Source organism: Sycon ciliatum, chromosome 2 (assembly GCF_964019385.1).
Source record: "Sycon ciliatum chromosome 2, ocSycCili1.1, whole genome shotgun sequence".
Taxonomy (NCBI): domain Eukaryota; kingdom Metazoa; phylum Porifera; class Calcarea; order Leucosolenida; family Sycettidae; genus Sycon; species Sycon ciliatum.
The window spans coordinates 20,623,808-20,644,600 of record NC_088644.1 but is presented as its reverse complement, the minus strand read 5'-3'; the positions used below and the strand labels follow the sequence as shown (position 1 = coordinate 20,644,600).

The 20,793-nt window shown below is 47.2% G+C and overlaps 1 protein-coding gene and 1 non-coding gene across 12 annotated transcripts in view; both read right to left on the bottom strand.

Moving 5' to 3' along the window:
- Positions 1 to 20,793, bottom strand: part of LOC135809133 (E3 ubiquitin-protein ligase TRIP12-like) — a 74,677-nt gene that overhangs the window by 49,774 nt on the left and 4,110 nt on the right. For 6 of the 11 annotated variants that reach the window (XM_065322410.1, XM_065322407.1, XM_065322408.1 and 3 more), the window contains exons 3-17: positions 17,686 to 19,587; positions 16,883 to 16,906; positions 15,244 to 15,326; positions 14,842 to 14,982; positions 14,275 to 14,322; positions 10,428 to 10,502; positions 9,432 to 9,520; positions 8,566 to 8,631; positions 7,798 to 7,833; positions 7,264 to 7,452; positions 6,576 to 6,629; positions 4,947 to 5,054; positions 2,027 to 2,095; positions 1,126 to 1,179; positions 674 to 785 (exon numbers count right to left, since the gene is read on the bottom strand). In XM_065322410.1, the coding sequence (XP_065178482.1) occupies positions 674 to 785; positions 1,126 to 1,179; positions 2,027 to 2,095; positions 4,947 to 5,054; positions 6,576 to 6,629; positions 7,264 to 7,452; positions 7,798 to 7,833; positions 8,566 to 8,631; positions 9,432 to 9,520; positions 10,428 to 10,502; positions 14,275 to 14,322; positions 14,842 to 14,982; positions 15,244 to 15,326; positions 16,883 to 16,906; positions 17,686 to 19,587 (3,050 nt within the window). The remainder of the gene's footprint in view (positions 1 to 673; positions 786 to 1,125; positions 1,180 to 2,026; positions 2,096 to 4,946; positions 5,055 to 6,575; positions 6,630 to 7,263; positions 7,453 to 7,797; positions 7,834 to 8,565; positions 8,632 to 9,431; positions 9,521 to 10,427; positions 10,503 to 14,274; positions 14,323 to 14,841; positions 14,983 to 15,243; positions 15,327 to 16,882; positions 16,907 to 17,685; positions 19,588 to 20,793) is intronic. The other 5 variants (XM_065322411.1, XM_065322414.1, XM_065322409.1 and 2 more) reach the window with 5 other exon arrangements.
- Trnai-aau (transfer RNA isoleucine (anticodon AAU)) lies at positions 2,191 to 2,264 on the bottom strand. The gene has a single exon. It is a non-coding gene; the product is annotated as a tRNA-Ile (tRNA).

Genomic DNA, 20,793 nt, shown 5'->3' with positions numbered 1-20,793 from the left:
AAAAAATAAAAATAAAATCCGCCCTCCCTCCCCGATTTTTGTGAAAAAAAGGACGATAAACTGGGATTTTATTTTACTTGGCCTAAATAGAGTACTAGTTCAGCAATTTGTTCTGTGTACACTGCAAACACTGCGTACACTGCAGCACGTACAGTGAAACCTGTCTAAGGCGACCACTCAAGGGACGAGAAAAAGTGGTCACTTTGGCCAGGTGGTCTTCTTATCCAGGTTCAGTGGGTCACGTGAACATATTCACTATCCATGTACATGCGATATATCATTTTGATCAGTGCATCACACTGCACACACCTATGCTACTATCACGACTCATGTGCCTGGGGACGGGCCCCAGATCTGTCAAGTGTTGTGCATGCACCATGTACATCTACACTTCCTGCGCTGATGTGTAGATCTACCATGTGTGGCGCACAGTGCAATGCATGCATGTACATGTACTAGTAAGAAGTAGGGTGCAACGCGGTCGCGGGTGGGTGGTCGTTGGTTACGTTGAGCGAGTGGTCGCCTTATCCGAGCTGTTTTGAATGTGAATGCGTTAGTGACAAGGAAAAGTGGTCGCCATGGTCGAGTGGTCGCCATTACAGGCTTTACTGTACATGTATGATCAACTGCAAAGCACGAACCAACTTTCCTATAATTATGGTTAAATACTGACCATTCTCAATCAGCTGCACAGCGAGCGTGGGACATTGGCCACACAACAGAACCATCATCTGAATGACGTTGATAAACGTGCTGCTATTGATTATCATGGGGCTCTCAATCAGCTAGAATCAGGGCAAGACACAAACACGCATGCACACACACACGCACGCACACAAACGCATACACACACACACACACACACACACACACACACACACACATCCACACACAGTATACAGCTTAGCATTGTTCACACCTGCAAGGCAGGGAGCGGGTATGCAACAGTGACGCGCACAAACCAGTTGTATGCATGGCAACAGAATGTAGCCACGTGAATCTCCATGCAGAGTTGCGATGTTAGAGATAGAACCAGTTCACTAAAATGTTGAAGGGAGCATTGCAATAATTCAGTGTGGATACGACTATAAGAGTAGGTCAGGTGATGTGTCCACAACAACTCACCAGCCGCTGGAGGTTGAGGAGCAAACCATACTCAGCAATCGTCCCTAGTAGTTTCTGAACACACCAACAGCGCATGGAAAGCAACAAACAACTCATCAGACACAAAGGACACAGCATATAGTAGAACTTGAGAAATGCAGACGACCAAGGGGCGAGCAAAAACATCTGCTCATTTACGAGAATGACATGTGCAAATCTGTATCCCCAATGGACTGTCCAAAGATGTCCTCAATTTCAAAGTGATCGTATTATTCTGGTGTCCATTGGGACAGGCTCCACCACTGCACTAAGCAAGGGTGTAAAGTGAAAAAAAAGGACAAAGAGTAAATAGCGTTCCCCATTGCTCTGTGTCTTCCTGAGAAAACCTGCTACGTACAATATCATGTCAAACTTCCCTTGCATATGCTATGGAACCATACTACCACCATACAACTAACCATACTACCACCATACAACTAACCATACTACCACCATACATTCTACCACCATACAACTAACCAGTTACGCATATAACACATGTACAGTGTAAATGGCAGAACACATACACACACACAAATACACACACACACACACACACATACACACACCACGCACGCACGCACGCACACGCGCACGCGCACACGCACACGCACACACACACACACACCTTGCCATAACAACATGGCAAGCCCACGCTAAGTCACAGTACGGCCATTAAACACGAAGTCATCTTTAGATCGTGCCTCCTAACTTTTCATATTCTAGTAATACTTAACATAACACACGCACATTGTATTGTACGTATGTGATGATGACTCCCACAACATGACTACGGGGTGGTTGCGGAAAGGGACACAGGCAGGGACAAAACACAACTGTACAAATTCACAGTGACCCACCGGAAGGCACTAGATATACATACCGGGTCCTGTGAATAGGTCTCTGTCAAACGTGCAAAGCATAGGCACACATGCTCCAGTGACTTCTTGTCCTGTGCAAAAGAACCAAGCAAGAAAAGAAATGAGATATTATAAATGAAAAAAGAACAGCAGTTCCCTCCTCACTCTGAAAAAGGAAAAAAGAGCGTGCTCCCAGCAGGGCTCGAACCTGCGACATTCGCGTTATTAGCACGACGCTCTAACCGACTGAGCTATGGGAGCTCATATGATAACATGCAGCAAAACTTCAAGAAGGCAAATCAATGCCCGGCTACAGTAAAAAGTGAAGACAGATTGGCGATGGCTCTAAGGGACCATCCGTAAATATAGATACTGAAGTTCAAGCCTGTCTTGTATAGAAGCCGGTCTTGTATAGAAGCCTGTTTTGAATACAAGCCTAATTTTTAAGATACACTGTCAGCACATAAGCCTCGTTTTAGTATTGACATACTGGTACATAGAGATACATGGTTTGAATAGAAGCCTGACTGGAATAGAAGCCTAGCACTGATATCGGCTTATACGACCGTAAGTACCTGCTTTTATACGCGACATTACGGTACTTATTTAGAAACGAAAACTAGTCGTTTAGGGGGAGGGGGTTGAGCGCCTGTTCGTTTCTCGAAAAATGGGCCGTCCAAAGCAGAAAACGACCTAAGGACCTTGATATCAATTATCAAGTTATGACGTTTCAAAGGTGACGTAACTTTTTGGAAAGCGTGCGCGGCTTGGAAGTGATCAGATTGTTTTTGTTTCGACTACATCCTTGTCGTCGACAAAAAAGCCAATGGGCGACTAGCCTTTGAAGAAGACGATCTTGGGAAACGCTCACAAGATAGTTGGATTGAGTGTAGTGCACATGCAGAATGAGTCGTTGTCGCAGTTTGGAGCCCATTGGGCTGGCTGTGGCAGAGCGAAATGCACTTGAACCACTTGACGCGAGCTACTATCAAATTTCCGAGTCGGGCGAGCCGAGCTCCGCTGAGGGTCAAGTACAGCAGGCAGTTTCCGCGGAGGAGCACTCAGATGGCTTATCTGACAGTGATAGCAGCATCGAGTTACAGAAAAAACGCATTGACTACGGAGAAGCCCTCAGCGGCGATTCCAGTGAGTCTGTACACAGCGAACTTTCCGCTGCTTCCGACAGCGATGACGGCGCCGGCGCGACAGGGCAGGGATCAGCAGATCAAGAGCGTGCCCTAATCGCTGCAGATATTCGAGACCTGAAATCATCCGGCTGCAGCTGTAAGGGCAAGAACCACTACGAATCGCTGTCGCCCAAGCTGCTGGAAGAGCTTATGTTCAGCGCGAAGCAGCTACACAAGTTCAGCGCGAAGCAGCTGAAAAAGAAAGCAAAAAAGTTATCATCGTGGCCGTACTGACAACTGCGCTTCGCTCTGAACCTGGCTCCTTGCGACACCGCTATTCACTGCTGGGATCTCAGGTTTATCAGTCTGTGGCACTCGATGTGTTTGGTCTCAGTCCTTACATGCTGAAGTCGCTACAGGGCATTGTGGAAGATGCAAAAGCAGAACCACCCTTGCATGGCTTGGCTGGCAAGTCGCCTGTGAATGTGACTCCTGCGGATGTTGCTGAGCGTGTTGTGACCTTCATTAGGAAGTATGCATCCGTCCATGGGATGCCACAGCCAGCTGCACTACGGGGCAGAGCAGGAGTAGCCCCAACATATCTGCCAGCATCACTGTCCAAGCTCCTTGTGTACAAGTGTTCTGCAGCGTGTAAGGAAGATGATGCAGTGTCCTATGAAGTTTTCAGAAGGACTTGGGTCAATCAGTGCTCTGATGTGGAGTTTATAAAGCCGCAAACAGATGTATGTGCAATGTGGGAACAGTGTGGGTGCGTGAGATCAGCGATGGTCCTGAATTTAAGAAAAACTTATTGAAAGCCAATGCTGGCGTTCCAGCTGGTCGCCCTGCCATCCTTGCGCCCAGTGGATCGTGACAACAGCGCTGCTCCTACCTCAACAAGGAAGTACTGCCCTACCTTAGCCAACGCAAAGAAGCAACCTGGGCTTAGAAAACATCGTGTATGTGGAACAAACGACGGTGAAAGATGAAAATACTGTTTGCGATAGTAGAATATGGACCCCAAGACATAATAAAGTGATTTTAAGCATGATTTATGTGTCGTATCAGTCTGAAATTTTGTACAGAGGTTCACTATGTCCATAAAAACAAATTCCAATCAAAAAACAATTTTCCAAAATTTGACCCCTTAGGTCTGTTTTTGCTTTGGATGGCCCAAATATCAATGCACAGTTTGTATGTGTGGGCACGTCCAGAAAAGAAAAGAAAAAATATCGAGATTACGCATTGTTTGTATTGGTTCGTTTCTGAGGGAGCGGAGGGGGGGGGGGGGGGGGGGGAGTTGAAGAGAAACGACTAGTTTTCGTTTCTAAATAAATATCGGTATTTACGGATGGCCCCTAACCACGGAGTACTAAAAACCGGGAGATGAAGCTGCAACACAAGAGTGCATGGACCCCAAGAGTGTGGAACTGCTCATACAACCTCTATCCAGTGTTGCGACGGCAGAACTTCACATCATGTGACATGCTTCAATTGGTTAGCTGGCAAACAGTGCAAACTGACCACCGGATTGCTGCACCCAAAGCAGGGTTACATACACAGGGTGCAAGTAGCGTGCACGGGTGTCACGATGTGTGAAGTTCGGCCGTCGCAGACCCCCTTGAATGGTGTTGCACACTGGCGGGGGTTATGTACCTTTCTAATACCTATACGTAGCTATGGTGCAGCAGCCAAAAGGAATCGATCACATAGAAATGTTCGACCATTCTGGTCAGACACAACAAAGCTCATAACAGAAGAAAGTTCAAGAAACAACACCAATTTACAACCAATACTATGGTTTGTTTCAACTCACATTGCAGTTAAGGCGTTCCGTGAGAATTCGGACTGCTTCGGTGATCAGCTCGACATCTTCAACTTTGAGCGCATTGCAACAGTTAGCAGCAATGGACAAAGCCAACCGCTAGGAACACAAAAAGCACATGCCGCATGATCACACATGCACACACAGCCATGTAAGCAACAAACAACACTAGGTCTCTTCTTAAAAAAAAAGAAGAATCGCTGACACGATCTGACCATCATGCAAGGTAGAGGAGACAGTTGAAAGTCGGACCGGTTTGACAGCAACATTGTGTAGAAATAAACCGAGTATGGATTGTTCACTCGAAATAAGTTGGTGGCAGGAAGCTGGCATGTTGAAAATTGCTCTGAGGTCATAGTCGATCGTACTGAGTCACTCCTTCGTGTTGGCCCGTTGCCTCCAAGTTGCCCGATTTTTCGTTTCAAAGTTTGGTGTCAGAGAGGTGGCTCCAAACAGGGACAGTTTTGGAGTCCACGTCAAGTTCACCCTGAGTTCTGAAAGTACATGTAGGTAATTGCTATCGCTCCACGACGACCAGTACAGAGAAACGATGAGCCTTGCGTGTGCTTCCACTAGTTTTCATTGGTATACGGTGTTCTATTGGTGAGAGGCAAGCTGCTGTTTACCTGCGACAAAAAGAAGCAAGGATTAATGTTTCTGTGTGTCTTCCGTTCATCCCGGTATTTCCAGCTTTTGACTAGTTGTTGAGGAGTACAGTGCTGGCAACCGAAATCCGACCCCTGAGCTATTATCGCAAAGACCCAATATGGGATAGTAAAACTACGAAATAGAGACCGCTAGAATGTGAACGCGTCACTAGGGGGTCGGATTTCAGTTGCCAGCACTGTAGATCAAGGTGTGTTGGACACTATGTCCGCTCGAAATCGTTGATTTTTCGAAAGACGTAAAATTCAAGTTGCAGTGCGAAGCAGCACGTCAAAAACTCATCTGCCTGGTATGGCGCTTCTGGTCATCGCAGAGCGGCTCGGAGTAAAACATATCGTAGTCTCACTGTGACATACGTTTTCTAATCAAAATTCCAAGAGAGAAAGTGAATATTGAGCCCAGTCCTGTTTTCGACCCCTGTCATATTTCTAACCGTCTCCTCTAAAGTGCCAGCATTTATACTTTTAAGACTCGTATGGAGAGCCAAGGATTAAAATTTAAAAAGAAAGGACCTAATTTTGGTCTTTTCTTTTTAAATTTATACTTTTGACTTTCATTTCCGCAACCTACTGCCATGATCTAAACCATTTCTGAGGCATTCCCAGGATGCCGAGTCCCAAAAGACATTCAGCTCGATCTCAGCAGACTCAGCAGAGAAAGTGAAATGGCAGCTGAGGACTCCATCTCTTGGACGTGCTCCAGTATGTTGCAAGTCTGGGTCAAGTTTGCCAGATTGTAGCATGGGGGTTTGGGGGCTTTGCTCAGATTCGAGTGACTTCAGGCTCAGTTTGTTCCTTGTCTAAGACCATTCCAGGAAGCTCAAGACCATGATATTCGTCCCAGGTAAGGCAAACTTATTGATCTTTGAAAAACTTAGTATTCTCAGTGGAAAAGAGAAAATTTCCGCCACAGCATTTTACCAGTGCTGTACACAAATAGCACAAAAACACATACCTGTGGTTGGATCTGAAAGAAGTCCAAATAGGTCAGACAGGCTGTCAGTCCACCCTGTTGCACAAAAAGCAAAATACAACCACACCAAAATACTCAGTGAAAAGTAGCACCAGTGAACACATCAGGGATAGATTAGAAAACACTATACGCCCTCCAGGAGGCTCCTCTCTCTCTTGTTTACACCCTGCCTTGCAGGACCAAGGGATGTGCTATAGCGATGGAATCAATCAAGGCATAGGCGTGCATGTTCTGCATGACCGCGCAGCTGCAAGGAGGGAAGCAGTGATCATTGGCATTGCTGAATAGTATTGCGCTCACTGGTTGTTGATATTGGTGCAGCGGTCTGAGGCAGCATTGTGAGCAGTGTAAGTATCTACTGACAGACGTAGTAAAATCCCAGAGATCAACAGTGGTGGAAAGTGACACCTGACCACTAGTTTCCCAGCCAATAAACACCAGCATTGACTTGTTTGCGCTGTGCATGCCTTTCTCAGCATATTCAACATGTACACCCATTTAACGGCTATATTCCGCTCAAGGAAATGAACAGCCATGGGCGAAGCCATGCGGTTCGATATTGCACAAGCACATGCAGTAAATGTGATCAGACTTCACTTTCCAGTTTCCAAAATCAATCCCCCACAAGGGCAGTGCCAAGAACATGTATGGATAGAGTGATCCGACATACTTCTTTAAGGATTTTGCTTCCAAACGACTTAGAAAGAAGCTCCAAAGCCAGGAGCGCCTGCTCAGCAACGTCCATAAACTGTATGGACTTGAGCTTGCATACTAGCTGAGGTATAGCAGCTGCTACATCTGCGGTCGATCGTGGCAAAGCATCCATCATGTTGTACAATGCTCGGCACGCATTCAGCATCTGCAACAACATCAACATAAACATTCAGCATTCAGCATTCAGTATCAACATCAACATCTGTCTGCACTCATTGCTTTCCAAGAATTGAAGAATGCACAGAGTTACGATGATTTCAATAGTGAGAAATTGCTCAAGGTGCATGATGTATGCACAATATACAACGTCCATTTACTACACAAGTATTCTCGTGATCGGGAAGCAGACCATCTGCACAACCTGAGTATTCTCATACACTGTTACACACCGGGTGGTGCGCCACGATTGGCAATCCGAAATCATCATCAATAGCAGCAGCAAAACAAGTACAAGTAGTATTATATGTATAGTCCGCCACAAACAACTTACGATTTCAAAGTTGTGCTCAAAGTCCAGGAGCTTTATCTGAACAGTTGCAGAGAGAGAGAGAGAGAGAGAGAGAGAGAGAGAGAGAGAGAGAGAGAGAGAGAGAGAGAGAGAGAGAGAGAGAGAGAGAGAGAGAGAGAGAGAGAGAGAGAGAGAGAGAGAGAGAGAGAGAGAGAGAGAGAGAGAGAGAGAGAGAGAGAGAGAGAGAGAGAGAGAGAGAGAGAGAGAGAGAGAGAGAGAGAGAGAGATAGAGAGAGAGAGAGAGAGAGAGAGAGAGGGGGGGGGGAGGGAGGCAGGAGGAGGAGCAGAAGGAGCAAGAGGAGCAGAAGGAGCAGGAGGAGCAGGAGGAGGAGAGAAAGAGAGACCTTAACACCAACAGTAATCCCTACATTGCCCCCTTCATGGCGTCTCATCATAGCACCACCAAATGCAGGGAGTGAATGTAGTACTGGCACTTAATGAGCGCGGGACGCATAGCTCAATGCATGTGGACACATTCCGTCTGTGATGACTTCAACTCGATCAGAATGCAAGTACATGTACAAACAAGTGTATACATCCAGGACGAAACGGGTAAAAAAATGCATATTCAGTAGTTGCAAGTTGATAGCGGGACAAGCATCTTCATGTGGACAGGCCCTAAAGTAGAGTGCTGCTTGTAGCAGCAGCACTCTACTTCAGAGCCTGTCCACGTGAAGATGTTTGTACTGGGTCTTGCCAGAGAGCATGGAGTGCTGAATATCACAGAGCAGTGAAGAAAAGGCAACGTACCAGAATGGGAATAATAGCTTTGATGGGAAATCCAACCAGTGTATCCTCATTGCCCATCATAAGAAGCTGTACAACAAAACACGAAAACCAAAACAGGACAGAGCCACGTCAGTGGTTACACAAACACCAGTGAGGATCATGCAGAATCAGTCAAAAGCAACTCCTGTCAAAGGAAGAAAGGACCTGGGTTCCATCATAAACCAGGGCACAGTTAGGCCACACCAAGTTATTTCTATGTTTCGCGTCGCCGCGCGCGTACCTTTTCGAATCCTTGACAAGAAAAAAAAGAACCGAGACGAGTCAATTGATGGCTGTTCTGGCGAACATTCTCTAGCGAGTATGGCAGATCGGAGGCTATCAACTTCCCGATAATCTTGCATTCCAGGCGATGGTACAGGTGCGAGCAATGAAAATTTCTATATTTCCACGCAAGAGCCTGCTCACCAAGCGAGCAGAGATCGGAGATACCAGGTGTCACAGGACTTCGAGATTTTCCACAATCGTGATGGAGCAGCCACTCGACTCATGCTCATGTCAAAGTGCAGTCATCCATAAAATCCGTTATTGTATCGCTCCAGCCCTGCAACAAGGCTCAGTACACATAGCATGGAGTTTTGTTTTTTCCTGTTTTTTTTTCGCCCGCCCGCATGCCTTTTCCAGAAAATGTCCGACGCGAAACATAGAATGAACTTGGTGTGGCCTTACCGGTACAAACACGATATTGCAGCTGTATAGTCCCCCCCCCCCCCCCCCCTCACCGTCCCTGCACTGAATGGCTGGTGAAAGGACGGATAGGAATACGAGCCTGTGTAGACGCAAGGAGACACACATGCACATGAAAATCACTGGAAGAGTCGTGGGCTTACCTGACCCAGTTCGTTGAGAGCTGATAACTGTGTGCCTTCATCTCCAAACTTCTGCAGCTGTTCAACGATCTGATGACCCTTGCCGCCGGCTAAGAGGATACAGATAAGTAATAAACCAGACAGCAATCAGAAACAGTATAGAACAAAAAAATGCCAGCATAAGCTGAGAGTACCAGACTTGCTAGCACACGGCAGTGTGCTGGATAAAACAAAAGGTCTGGAGTGACACGTGATCACGCAAACACAGCAGACCAAAGTTATTGCCATCCATACCAAAGCCGAAGAGAAGAAACCGTTGTTGCCCACTCGGAGTTCCCCACTCGAAAGAGCAGCTTTGCTGATCAGCAACGTAGCCAGCGTCCCACTCAACATAACAGGAGCACCGACAAACACAAAGAAATCCGCGGAGCAACGTGAAAGCACAACGCTTGGTGTCACGAATACAACACGCCGGCAAGTCCAGCACAGCAAAAACTGGATTCCTCCACTTCAGCAACACCAGACATCAAGTCCAGCCCATAGAATCTAGGTCCATGAGGTGACAATCACTTCCTCAGCGAACACATCCAACTCGAAGCTCCAGTCAAACCAGCGATGGCAAGCAATTCGATCAGCAGCACTGCCAGCATCAGAAAGCAGCCTCCCGATGTTGAATGACATCATGGTGTCTGATCAGCAGCACTGTGAACAACAGCTAGTCAAACTATCATTCGGGCAAGTCAAATAGCCAGGCCAGAGCCTCCAGTGGCCCTGTGCATGCAAGCACAGACGGATGGGCGGGCAGTCGTGCATCAGCAATAGCATACCGCAGTATACCGTAATAGTACAGTGTAGTATTAGTACATGTACGTAGAACAGGCATGCAGCAGCTATGAGTGCGTCATATGCATGGTGGCACGAGAATGGACACAGTGTGACCACTGCTAGTGCGCAGAGGTGGTCGACCAGTTCTCACCAGCCTTGTTCTCTCTCTCTCTCTCTCGCTCTCTCTCTTACCACTGGAGGAGTTCTGGATGAGTTGCTGCATGCGAGACATTACATGCGAAGGCACACCCTTAGCCTCTAGAAGAGCTGTACATGAGGGAAGCCAACATTGATCACAGGACAGTGTAAATAAGAACTGTAGGGATAACGAAAACAGCAGTAAATAACTGGTCCAGCTTCCTCCAAAACATGCGGATAAACAAGATCAGCAAAACCTTCCAATCTGAGTGCTCAGCTCTATTCAACTTTGTGCATTCTAGTGCCATAAACTCTATTCAACTTCGTGCATTCTAGTGCCATAAGTCTATACGGGGGTTCTGGGTAAACAAAGGATCTGATGTTAATTGCAAAACTTAGCTGCATATTCCGTTAAGTTGGATCGCAAAAAAAGACCCCTACCCAAAGGTTATCCATTAAAAATAGAGAAAATGCTGGAATGCATACATGCAGCAGTTCCAGAAGTCTAAGTATACCAAAGCAACAAAGGGGCTATGCATGATTGTGGCTTAGGTTGACAGGCATGGGTGGCAAAGGACAATGCATGTGAGAAGACAATGAACTGATCGAACGCATTGGAGGCAAAGTGCAGAGAACAAAAGCGATGCTAAAGGACAGCAAGTGAGTGAAGGATCAGAGATGGCGGACAGAAGATTTAGGCAAGAGACTTCAGCAAGGTAACAATAATGACATTTACAGCAGTGCCCAATGAACTACAAATCGTTCTCATGTACAGAGGTGTGGTTTTCACAAAACCATAGTCCACGTGCACTGCACTACAGTGTGCAAGGAGCAGTATTCGAAGCTGATTTCGGGCTTCATTGGATGTTACTGTACATGCACGTGCATGGCAGAGAAGCAGGCCCAGACTGACACACTGCTACATGTACCATAAAGCGATATTACATAACACTGCAGTGCCAAACAGGATACGCAACGGTCTAGCTGAAGTGGCACCCGTGACGCACAAAATCACATCTCTTCCTGACACAGGCATGCAGCACACATTGCTAGGTTCATACGGGTGGCGCGACAGCCGTGAGTAGTACCATATGGCCGTGTACGGTGTTGTGAGCACCCATCACTAAGACTATACGGGTTGGCAACAACTACTTCGATGAGGTAGAACAAGATTAGCGGGCTTACAACAGGCGATGAACGGGACTACAACAGAAGGCACATCCTTGTAAGTCCTCTATTAAACGGTAGAACTTTACATCACAGTTCCCGTCAAGAGACAAACCTTCATATACAAGGAGTGCAAACACAATGGTATGGTATGCTGTATTGAAAACACACACTCTGATATGATGTACATCCTGGGAAAAACACATACCGGTACTAGCACATGTATACTGGCTACAAATATTCGCTCCTTCCACATCACCTTGCCTTGCACACTGTACTCATTTGCAAGTGATCAGTCACTTGCCATCCTGTACTGTCTGGTGACATAGACTAGAGTTTAGAGTACCGTTACTGAGTGTCAAGCTGCAGTTACTACAGCTACCCTGCTGTCCTGCGTCTTTGTTCCTTGGCCATGCTAGCTAGTGGCCAATAAGAGAGTTGTTGCTGTTGTTGCCGCACATGTATCCTAACTCGCCACAAGAATCAGCAAAAGTACCTTCCCACTTGGGCTTTCGGCCCATGGGTCTCACAGTATGCCTCAGAGTTACCCAGGGCATATACATTGCACGAACAATGGAACAGAGAGGAACACGGAGGTGGCAACGGAAGCGACACTTCCCTGACAACGGTGGCATGGCATGGCAAGACTCCGACAGTTATAGGGCAAGACAGAACAGCAACGCGGCCGCCACGTACAGTGGCCATGACTGTCACAACTCCCAATGGCATACCAAAACCGCCACAAGCCATGACTCCAACGACTCCCAATGGCATATCAACACTGATACAACCACAGCGGGCTACAACTCAAACAGGAGAACACAGACAATAAGCCAACCCAGCAGCAGCAGCACACTGCTGTGAGCCAGCAAATGCTACATCATGTGCTCAGGCACACTGAATGGCAATGGCAACGACAATGGCAGTAGCAGAGGGCACTACCTAGCTAAAGAAAGAACATCCTGCCTAAAATAATACACTTTAAGGTGAGACCAAAATAAAATCGAGATTCCCGGGCAGGACCCATGTGAAATTGGTGCGGGCGCCGGGCGGGCGAATTTTTCCTTTGTATGTATCATGCATATGACATACTGAACTCTCTTTTTACAGTATTTTCCGGTAATTTTTTTAATTTTTTAGAGACAAAAGGTATGCGGTTTATCAGTACAAAGTTGTGTTGTTTGTATTTCGGCCAGCGGCAGCCCATCAGGGAGTCGTTCAAGTCCATCTACTCACACAATCAGTACTGTACTAGTTAGTACATGGATATGAACTCTTCAAAAAAAATTGGCTCGATTTCGGTGCAGGAGGGCCTGGGAGTTTCTTTTTTTTTGGTCTCGCCTTACCCTGATCTAGTATTGCAAGCTATGGTATTTTTATTATTATCATTATTACTTGTAGCAGCCTAGCATATTACTTTATTCTACGGCAAAGTCTAGTCTTGTGTAAAGTCAAGCACAGGAAAAGCACGAGCTCCCACAAAAGGAGCAACACACAATTCATCTCGTTTATTCTATTACACTGCACATTTTCAAGTATTAATTTATTACAGATTAGGAACGAGATTCTTAGCTTAACTCCTTATTAGCCAACGTCATACATGAATGCGTCGAATTCGATGCAGTGAAGTGGGAAATTTCAAATGATCGCAGCGCCATCAAACCCAGCTCAAATTGAACGGTTCAAGCATCCAGGTCGAAGAGAAACCCCTCAGCCGTCCGTAGAAACAATCCACGAAGTGCAACTGCCCATGGCCACCTAACAGCTAGGCCTCAGTCACACTACGGCAAAACTGCTGCGTCAGCGTCAGAATCATGAGTTTTCCATGGCAACTGACGAAAATGCGGGAAATTTGAGCGCCGGACGCAGCAGCGACTGACGCGAGTAAATCGGCTGCGTTGACGCTGCATGCACTTGCATGAAAAACAGTGTCCTTTGAAAAATAGCGTACGTGCCGTACTCTATCACAGGGATTCGGTTCGCCATACAGTGGTTTTGGGAAGTGAGTCAGGCTGCGACGGCAAAAGCAAAAATGCAGTGTGACTCCACGTCAGCGTCAAGTGCTGGGGTTTGACGCTGCGTCCAGCCTCAAACTTGCCGCAGTGTGACGGAGGCCTTACGGGAAATGCTTTGCGACGCCCGTCATAGCGAAAAAGTTGGCTGTTCCTTGAGCTGAACTTGACAGGCCCACCATGCAACTGTCACCATGCGCATTGCGAAACCTTTCTCGCGTGCAAAATGAAGTATGAATCAGGCTTTAGGCATTACACCATCGTATGTATTTTCAATTTATTTTACACAAACAACATTACTGGTGTTATTCAGTGAAAAGAGCTCCCATCAAACCATCAGCAAATAGCTACATGTAGCAACTGAAGCTGCTGTTCAAAACGCATTAGGCCTAGCATAGTACATGTACACAAATATGCCCATACTGCAATGCCTTCTTTAGGGTGCTGGAATACATCTGAAGGTATCTTTTCATTAGTGGTGACATTATCTAGTCACGCAGTTCAAGGCAATGAAATACAGAGTACAGTCAGACCTCGCGTATCCGGTCCTCTTTTATCCGGATCCCTCACCATTCGGAAGAAAATCGTTGGTTACCGATTTACAGCATATGTCATGCATACATACAGTATGTGCGTTCGATTATCCGGTTCCCTCGTCTTTCCGGATGTTTCTGGGAAACGGATGTGTGCGGTTAAGCGAGGTCTGACTGTACAGTACTTACATTGCAATCGGTGAAGATGAGCCTGCGTCTCTGACGGTGGATGGTTCCCTAAACCAAATACAAACCAAAACACAAAAAAACTCAAGGCTCAATTTGATCCCGATGCATTAGCGGCTTCCATTAAACGGAAACAGAAGTGGTGGGGCAAATCAAGGGAAATAAGGAACCCACTCAAGCACATGAACGACCACTTTGGCCCATGGCAAACTGCCAGTATATCAGTAATTCTACATAACGGTGTAGATGGATACTACAACAGAAGGATCACACGGCCGTGTCACGGGAAGTTCAAAGAAATATTTCCTCGTGTACATGTACAACACAATCGTAAGCCGGTGGAAACGCGGATGTGCAGACTTTACTCTTTTTTTTACATGTACAACTGTCCCAGTGGAGTTGAACTTGGTGGGAATGTGAACTTGGTGGGAATGCCGGTAGAGTGACTACTGTGTCACCTCGGCATTGCCTAAACCAGTTGCAGCAACAGGGTACGCCATGGTCATGCAGCATAGTGTGGAACGGTATCTAGTCGAGTGCGAGAGCATGATGGACACTAAAGGGGCCTACCCGAAAACGCAGCTACAGCAATGTCTACAATTTCAGAAGCAGATTGACCTGATCCTAAAGTTGCAGACGTAGCTGTTGCAGCGGCCGAACCACTCAGTGTGCTGCTGGCTGGGGCAGATGATCCACTCGCACTGGCTGATGCTAAAGCAAGACAACAATAGAGCGACATGGAGCAGAAATAAGGAAACATGGCCCCAGGCCATGCATCAACCAATGCTTATCTATCCATAACATACTAATCACTTCATTGAAATGCTGTCTCTCCCTAAAACTAGATTACATACATGCATACCAAGCTTCCAGAAATAGCAAACCAGCCTATAGTGTTGTCATGCCACCACCCTTTTCTTCGACTCGGCACCCACAAGACGGCATACAAGTACATGTGCTTGATGTACGCACGTTCTGAAGACTCACGCGCAGCAGGGTCTGACGTTGGCGGCGCCGGGCCTGAAGAGGAAGAACCGTAACGACGGGATGGTGTCCTGAATCACAGCACGAGCAAAAACAAAACGTCCCGAGAATGAGCAGGTAAGAACCACACCGGGCCAATAGTATTACGTGTGCATTCTATGTCTACATTTCAACACCGTAACCTGCTGAGAATACAAGAAAGAAAGGCAGAATTAAAAAAGGAAATTGGAAAGTGCGAGCTTCTCTAGTTCTCAGGTCAAGAATCTTTTAGAGTATCGATAAAGAGAGAGAGAGACCGCACACAGTTAAAACCAGGACGCAAGAGCGACAATATGTACGGATTCGAATATCATTTTCATTGGACTATCATCAGAAACAATCGCCACACTGAGAACTGGACTACAAAGGAAATAATATATAAATTATAGCCCCGTGAAAATCAATTTTTTGAAGACAAAAATGCAGCGAGACTAATGAAGGACACAAGCTTCAGGCTCTTCCAAAACAGCATTTCAAATTTCCACAAGCACTTTTAATGCCCTCTCCTTAGGTGGACAGCAGTAGGCAGACTAGCGCAGACGAACACAGAATAAGGAGTAAAGTGAGCTAAAATCTAATACGAGAAACATTGCAATCTTAAAAATAGAAAAAATTGAAGGCGTGGTGACATGGCGAGCGTTGTGGAAACATGTCTGGCTGGAGTGGAGAGTGTTTGGTGCGCAACCCCCAGTGTGATGTGCTACATGTATACCAATAGCTTTCGTCTACTTCCCATGATAGAAGCCATGTTTATCCGCACCTGCACTCCAGATGTATGCAAAACAGAAGGAATTCGTCCTTCGAAGTACCAGCACTCACGTTCTTCGCTTAGCACAACCCCCCCCCACACACACACACAATATTCTGGCCTGTACCTCTCCGCTCCAGACAGGTTTCCACCAAGAGTGCATAAACAAGAGTATGCAACTGTGGTTATGGGCCAGTGCGCGGCGCGCTGCCTTCATTACGTAACTTGCCTCCATCACGCTCTGAAAGCATGCACTCAAACCCACAATTTCTCGTACGAGCCCATCCGTTTTTGCTCGATTCATTCCCGTACCTACGCGATCTCTAAATTTTGGCGCGTGAACTCCAGTTCCGTACGAAAATTCATTTCAAACCAGAGGGAAAGCGTAGTGTTTGATTTTCCGCAGTGCGCGGACTGCAGCTGAATGATGTAATGAAGGCAGCGCGCCGCGCATCTGGCCCATAGTTGCATACTCTTGTTTATGGACTCTTGGTTTCCACACCACTCGCTTTGCAATCGCGCCTTCAATAAAATTGCTATTTTTAGGGATATCAGTGACTTCTCGTAGTACTAGTATGCTTCGCTCAAACACTTTCAACCATATGTTACTTGAGAAAGCATCGAGACATATAATGTAAAAGCTCTCACACTTTCAAACACAGTAAACCGGAAAGGTTTGCGCCGGTTTTAGTTCGTGATTTGCAAGCACAGACCGATCTGCACGTGGAAATGTTTGTGGTCCGAGTAAATTTTATTACTTTTTAATAATAAATATGGACAAACCATACTATAGAAGACTAACAACACTATAATAGCAATATTATTGTAAGAACTACTTACCGAAAATCCATTGCACTAGCAGCTCTGCAGCGCAGGTGGAATAAAGCAAAAGCAAACAAACACACGTCAATGAATGAAACGCCTCATAGAATGGGAGATATTGGGTGAGTGAAATACAACCTCAATCTGAGCACAGCATAGGATGAACAATTGCACAGCAAATCCTACTACAACAGCCGTGTACCATGTCACATTGAAAACACAGTCTCTGGCTACAGAGCTGGAGTGCTGACTTGGGACGCTTCGACCTCCACACAGGCTATAGTGTATACTAGAGCTTTGTGAAGGATGGGGCGCCGTGCCCGCCACCGGCACTCACCCCGAGATTGTGGTGAACAGGTCGCATGTCAAAAGGCATTGAAAAAGTATACGAAATGCGACAGGTGTCTCCACCAGCGCTTGGAGCGATACTGAAGCTTGTTCTTTTTCGCCCAAGCCATGGAAGGGCTTCCTGGCAACTGCTCTGACTCAACACGAGTGTCGGACATCAAGTGCAGCGCCATCCTAGTGCTTCTTTCACTTCCATGCATCCATTCCCATACAAATTAAACGTGAACTGGGCTTCGCCTGTTCACCAGCAATTCAAAAATCTTTCACATGTGACCCCAAAAAGTGCCCGTTGGTCCAGCCTTGAAAAAGCTCAATAGCGCAACTGAGAAAAGCTGCAGCAAACAGAATCTAGATATGGACCAAGATGGTACAGAAATGCCAACTCTCCTGACAAAGAAAAGCAGGAACGTTCACAAAGAGAGGAAGCTTCAGTACAGTGCAAGTAAATCATTGCAACAACAACTAGAACATACCGACTACGTGAGGAACTGGACGACCGAGAACCAAAGCCAGATGATGCTGCAGCAGAAAGACTGGGTTCACTGGTTCTAGGCCTCGACGATGCCGTGGACGCCGCTGACTGAACGTCACCACGTGCGCCCGAAGATGATTCGGTCTGAGCACCTACGCAAGCTCCAGCTCTACGAAGGCTGCGTCGCACAGGACCCCTTGAGGAACGCGCCTCATCACCACGAGCCTGTGCCGCAGAGGGTGACGGCTCAGCGGATCCGTCCGTCGTCGACGGAACAGACGAAGGTGCAGAATTCCCCAGCGTGCCTGTCGCTACTGAGCCAGGAGGCCAAGAAGTCACAGCAGACGCACGACCCTCACTCTGACGAAGCGCCTCGTACTGGTGATAGCTCAACAACTGCGGAGTAGCAGTGGCTTGAACAAATGTACCTTGAGCACCAGCTGCAGGAGCAGGTGAAGCTGCGGCAGCAGCAAAGTAGGTAGTGGGTGCAACACCAGGCTGCTGTAAACCTGCTGGCCCGCTATGCTGAGGCGCTAAAATGTACCCTGGATGCAACTGCTGCAGTTGACTCAAACTGCTAGAATCCGGCAGGTGCTGCTGCTGCTGCTGTTGTTGCTGCTGCTGTTGTTGCTGTTGCTGCTGCTGCTGTTGCTGCTGCTGCTGCACTGCACCTAGACTAGTGCTACTTGCAGGAAACGCCCAACCTGGAGTGGACGAAGCAGTGCTTGGAGGAAGGCTACCCACGGATGCAAACCAGCCAGCATCAGCTGGTAGTTGCTGTTGCAGAGAATGCTGAGGATACGCCTGCCCTCTTCCACGGGTTCGACTCCTCGTAGTGATAGGTGCTTGAGAAAGGGACTGGGGTACAAAGTTTTGGAACAGTGGCACTTCGCTGTTCCTTGCCTGGCTACGTGTGCAAATAGAGTACGCCGCCTGTGGTGCAGAGAAAGGGTATGCTGCATACGACAACTGGTGTTGTGGTTGGTGTTGTTGTTGCTGCTGCTGTTGTTGCTGCTGCTGATGTTGCTGCTGTTGTTGTTGCTGCTGCTGGTGTTGATGTTGCTGCTGTTGCTGGTGCTGCTGGTGTTGCTGCTGATGACTACGAGCAACAAGATGCTGCTGCAACTGTTGCTGTTGATGCACAGCATGCAAAGAATGCAGAGGAATATGTTGGCCCTGTGCAACTTGATGTGGTGGTGGCAGCGCACCTTGTACCTGTGGAACTAATGAGTACGGTATAGAAGAAAACAGAAGAGCAGGAGACTGCTGATGCTGTGGCTGCTGATGCTGCGGCTGCTGATGCTGTGGCTGCTGATGCTGCTGATGATGATGTGGCTGTTGATTAGCTATTGCCCCGGAGCGGGATCGACCGGACCGACGAAGCTGGCTTTCTGCAGTTTGCCCTCCAGTCGTAGCTGCAGCAGAGACCAGGGAACTTGCCGCAGGTGTGTAATAAACCGGCAGTGCTTGGTCAGCGGCGGCAGTGCTAACCGCACCTAGAGGGTTGACTTCACTTGCGGGGACACCTGCGCCCGACGTACGGCGACTAGACACAACGCTGGCACTAGCCGACGACGAGAATGACGGTGATGAAGAATTTGAGGAGGCACGTTCTGCAAGGCGAGCCGAGCGTCTTGGTGCACTACTGCTGCCAGCGCTGCCCGGTGAACCATACACAGAACCGTACGGAGACTGAGGCTCCAAAGACTTTGTTGCTTTGCTACCGAGGGATGCACTTGCAGACAGAGACACGCCGGAGGATGAGGCAGCCGCCGCTGGATGCGATGCAGCAAGACTGGAAAATGCGCCTGCCACTGAAGAAGCTGCTACCGAGCCTGCACTTTTCCGTTTTCCAACACTGGAGGAAGCAGTGGCTTGACTGGCTGGTGCCCTTGTTCTTGACCTACAGAGTGTAAAGAATGTGAAAATACAACAGAGACCAGAACAGAGGTGATAGTAACCAAAGAGGAATGAGGTATTGTTCATTTTGTTCAATACACATGCCACCCAAGGCCGACTTAATACTTGCCAAAACGAGTGAATGTTCATACAAGCATGTATCATACCCTGCCTGCACACATGCTAGCAAGTCCGAAGTCTGAAAAAAATGGCTACGAGGACTCGACCACCAGGACTCGACATCATGGACTTTCGCAAAGGCCAGCGATGCTTTCATTACAAGCTACGATGTAGACAATATCCCAGCAGAGATTGTTCTCTTTTCTTTTTCTTCTTCAAACCACAAAGCACGTAGCAGCTGTTCAAGACCTACAGCAGACAGCTAACAACAAAGACACTGGTCCTCAGATGGCAATTAATGATTGACGTACAGTGCGGATCGGCTATAGGGTTGTCGGCTATAGTAATATACCTCTTATAGTGATCGTATTCTCAAATTCATTTTCGTAAACCACCCCTTTCTATACATATCGGATCGGCTATAGTAATAATCGGCTATAGTAATATATCGGCTATAATGATACGATTTCTTTGTCAAAATGATCTTATTGCATACATTTTTCATCGGCTATAGTGATGATCATAAGAAATTATACATCGTACATGGCGAGATCTGATCGCGGCAGCCAGGAAGCGCTGGTACGACTATGATATCCCTCGGAGGAAATAATTCGAAATGTTTGGCGTGGGCTGTGCTTGTTGTTCCGGGGCATCCTCGAGCGAGATCGGAGGCAGTAATGAGTACCAGCGCTGAAGCGCTACCGTGGTCTCCGCCGAGATGTTGGAGAAGGCATTCAGGTAACAGCGAAGACAATCAGGGACGCCGAGAAGCTTCTCCGTAAAATACGACATCACGATCGACCTGCTACTTGGAACGGTTTCAGCGGTGATGAGTCGAGCGATGGCGACCCAGACTGAGACTCTACTCCCACTAATCGATCCTGTAGATATTGTTATGTCGATTGAATGTGTTGAAGTGTTTCTCTTCCAAAAGAACACATTTGTTGAGCACAGCAACTCCATGAAAACTCATGTCAAAAAATCACGAAGTTTTTGTTTCCGCAGGAAGTAGCTCTGCACGTTGCACTGATTCGAATGACACCATACACGCATTTGTCAGGCATACCTAAGTATGCATATCGCCTATAGT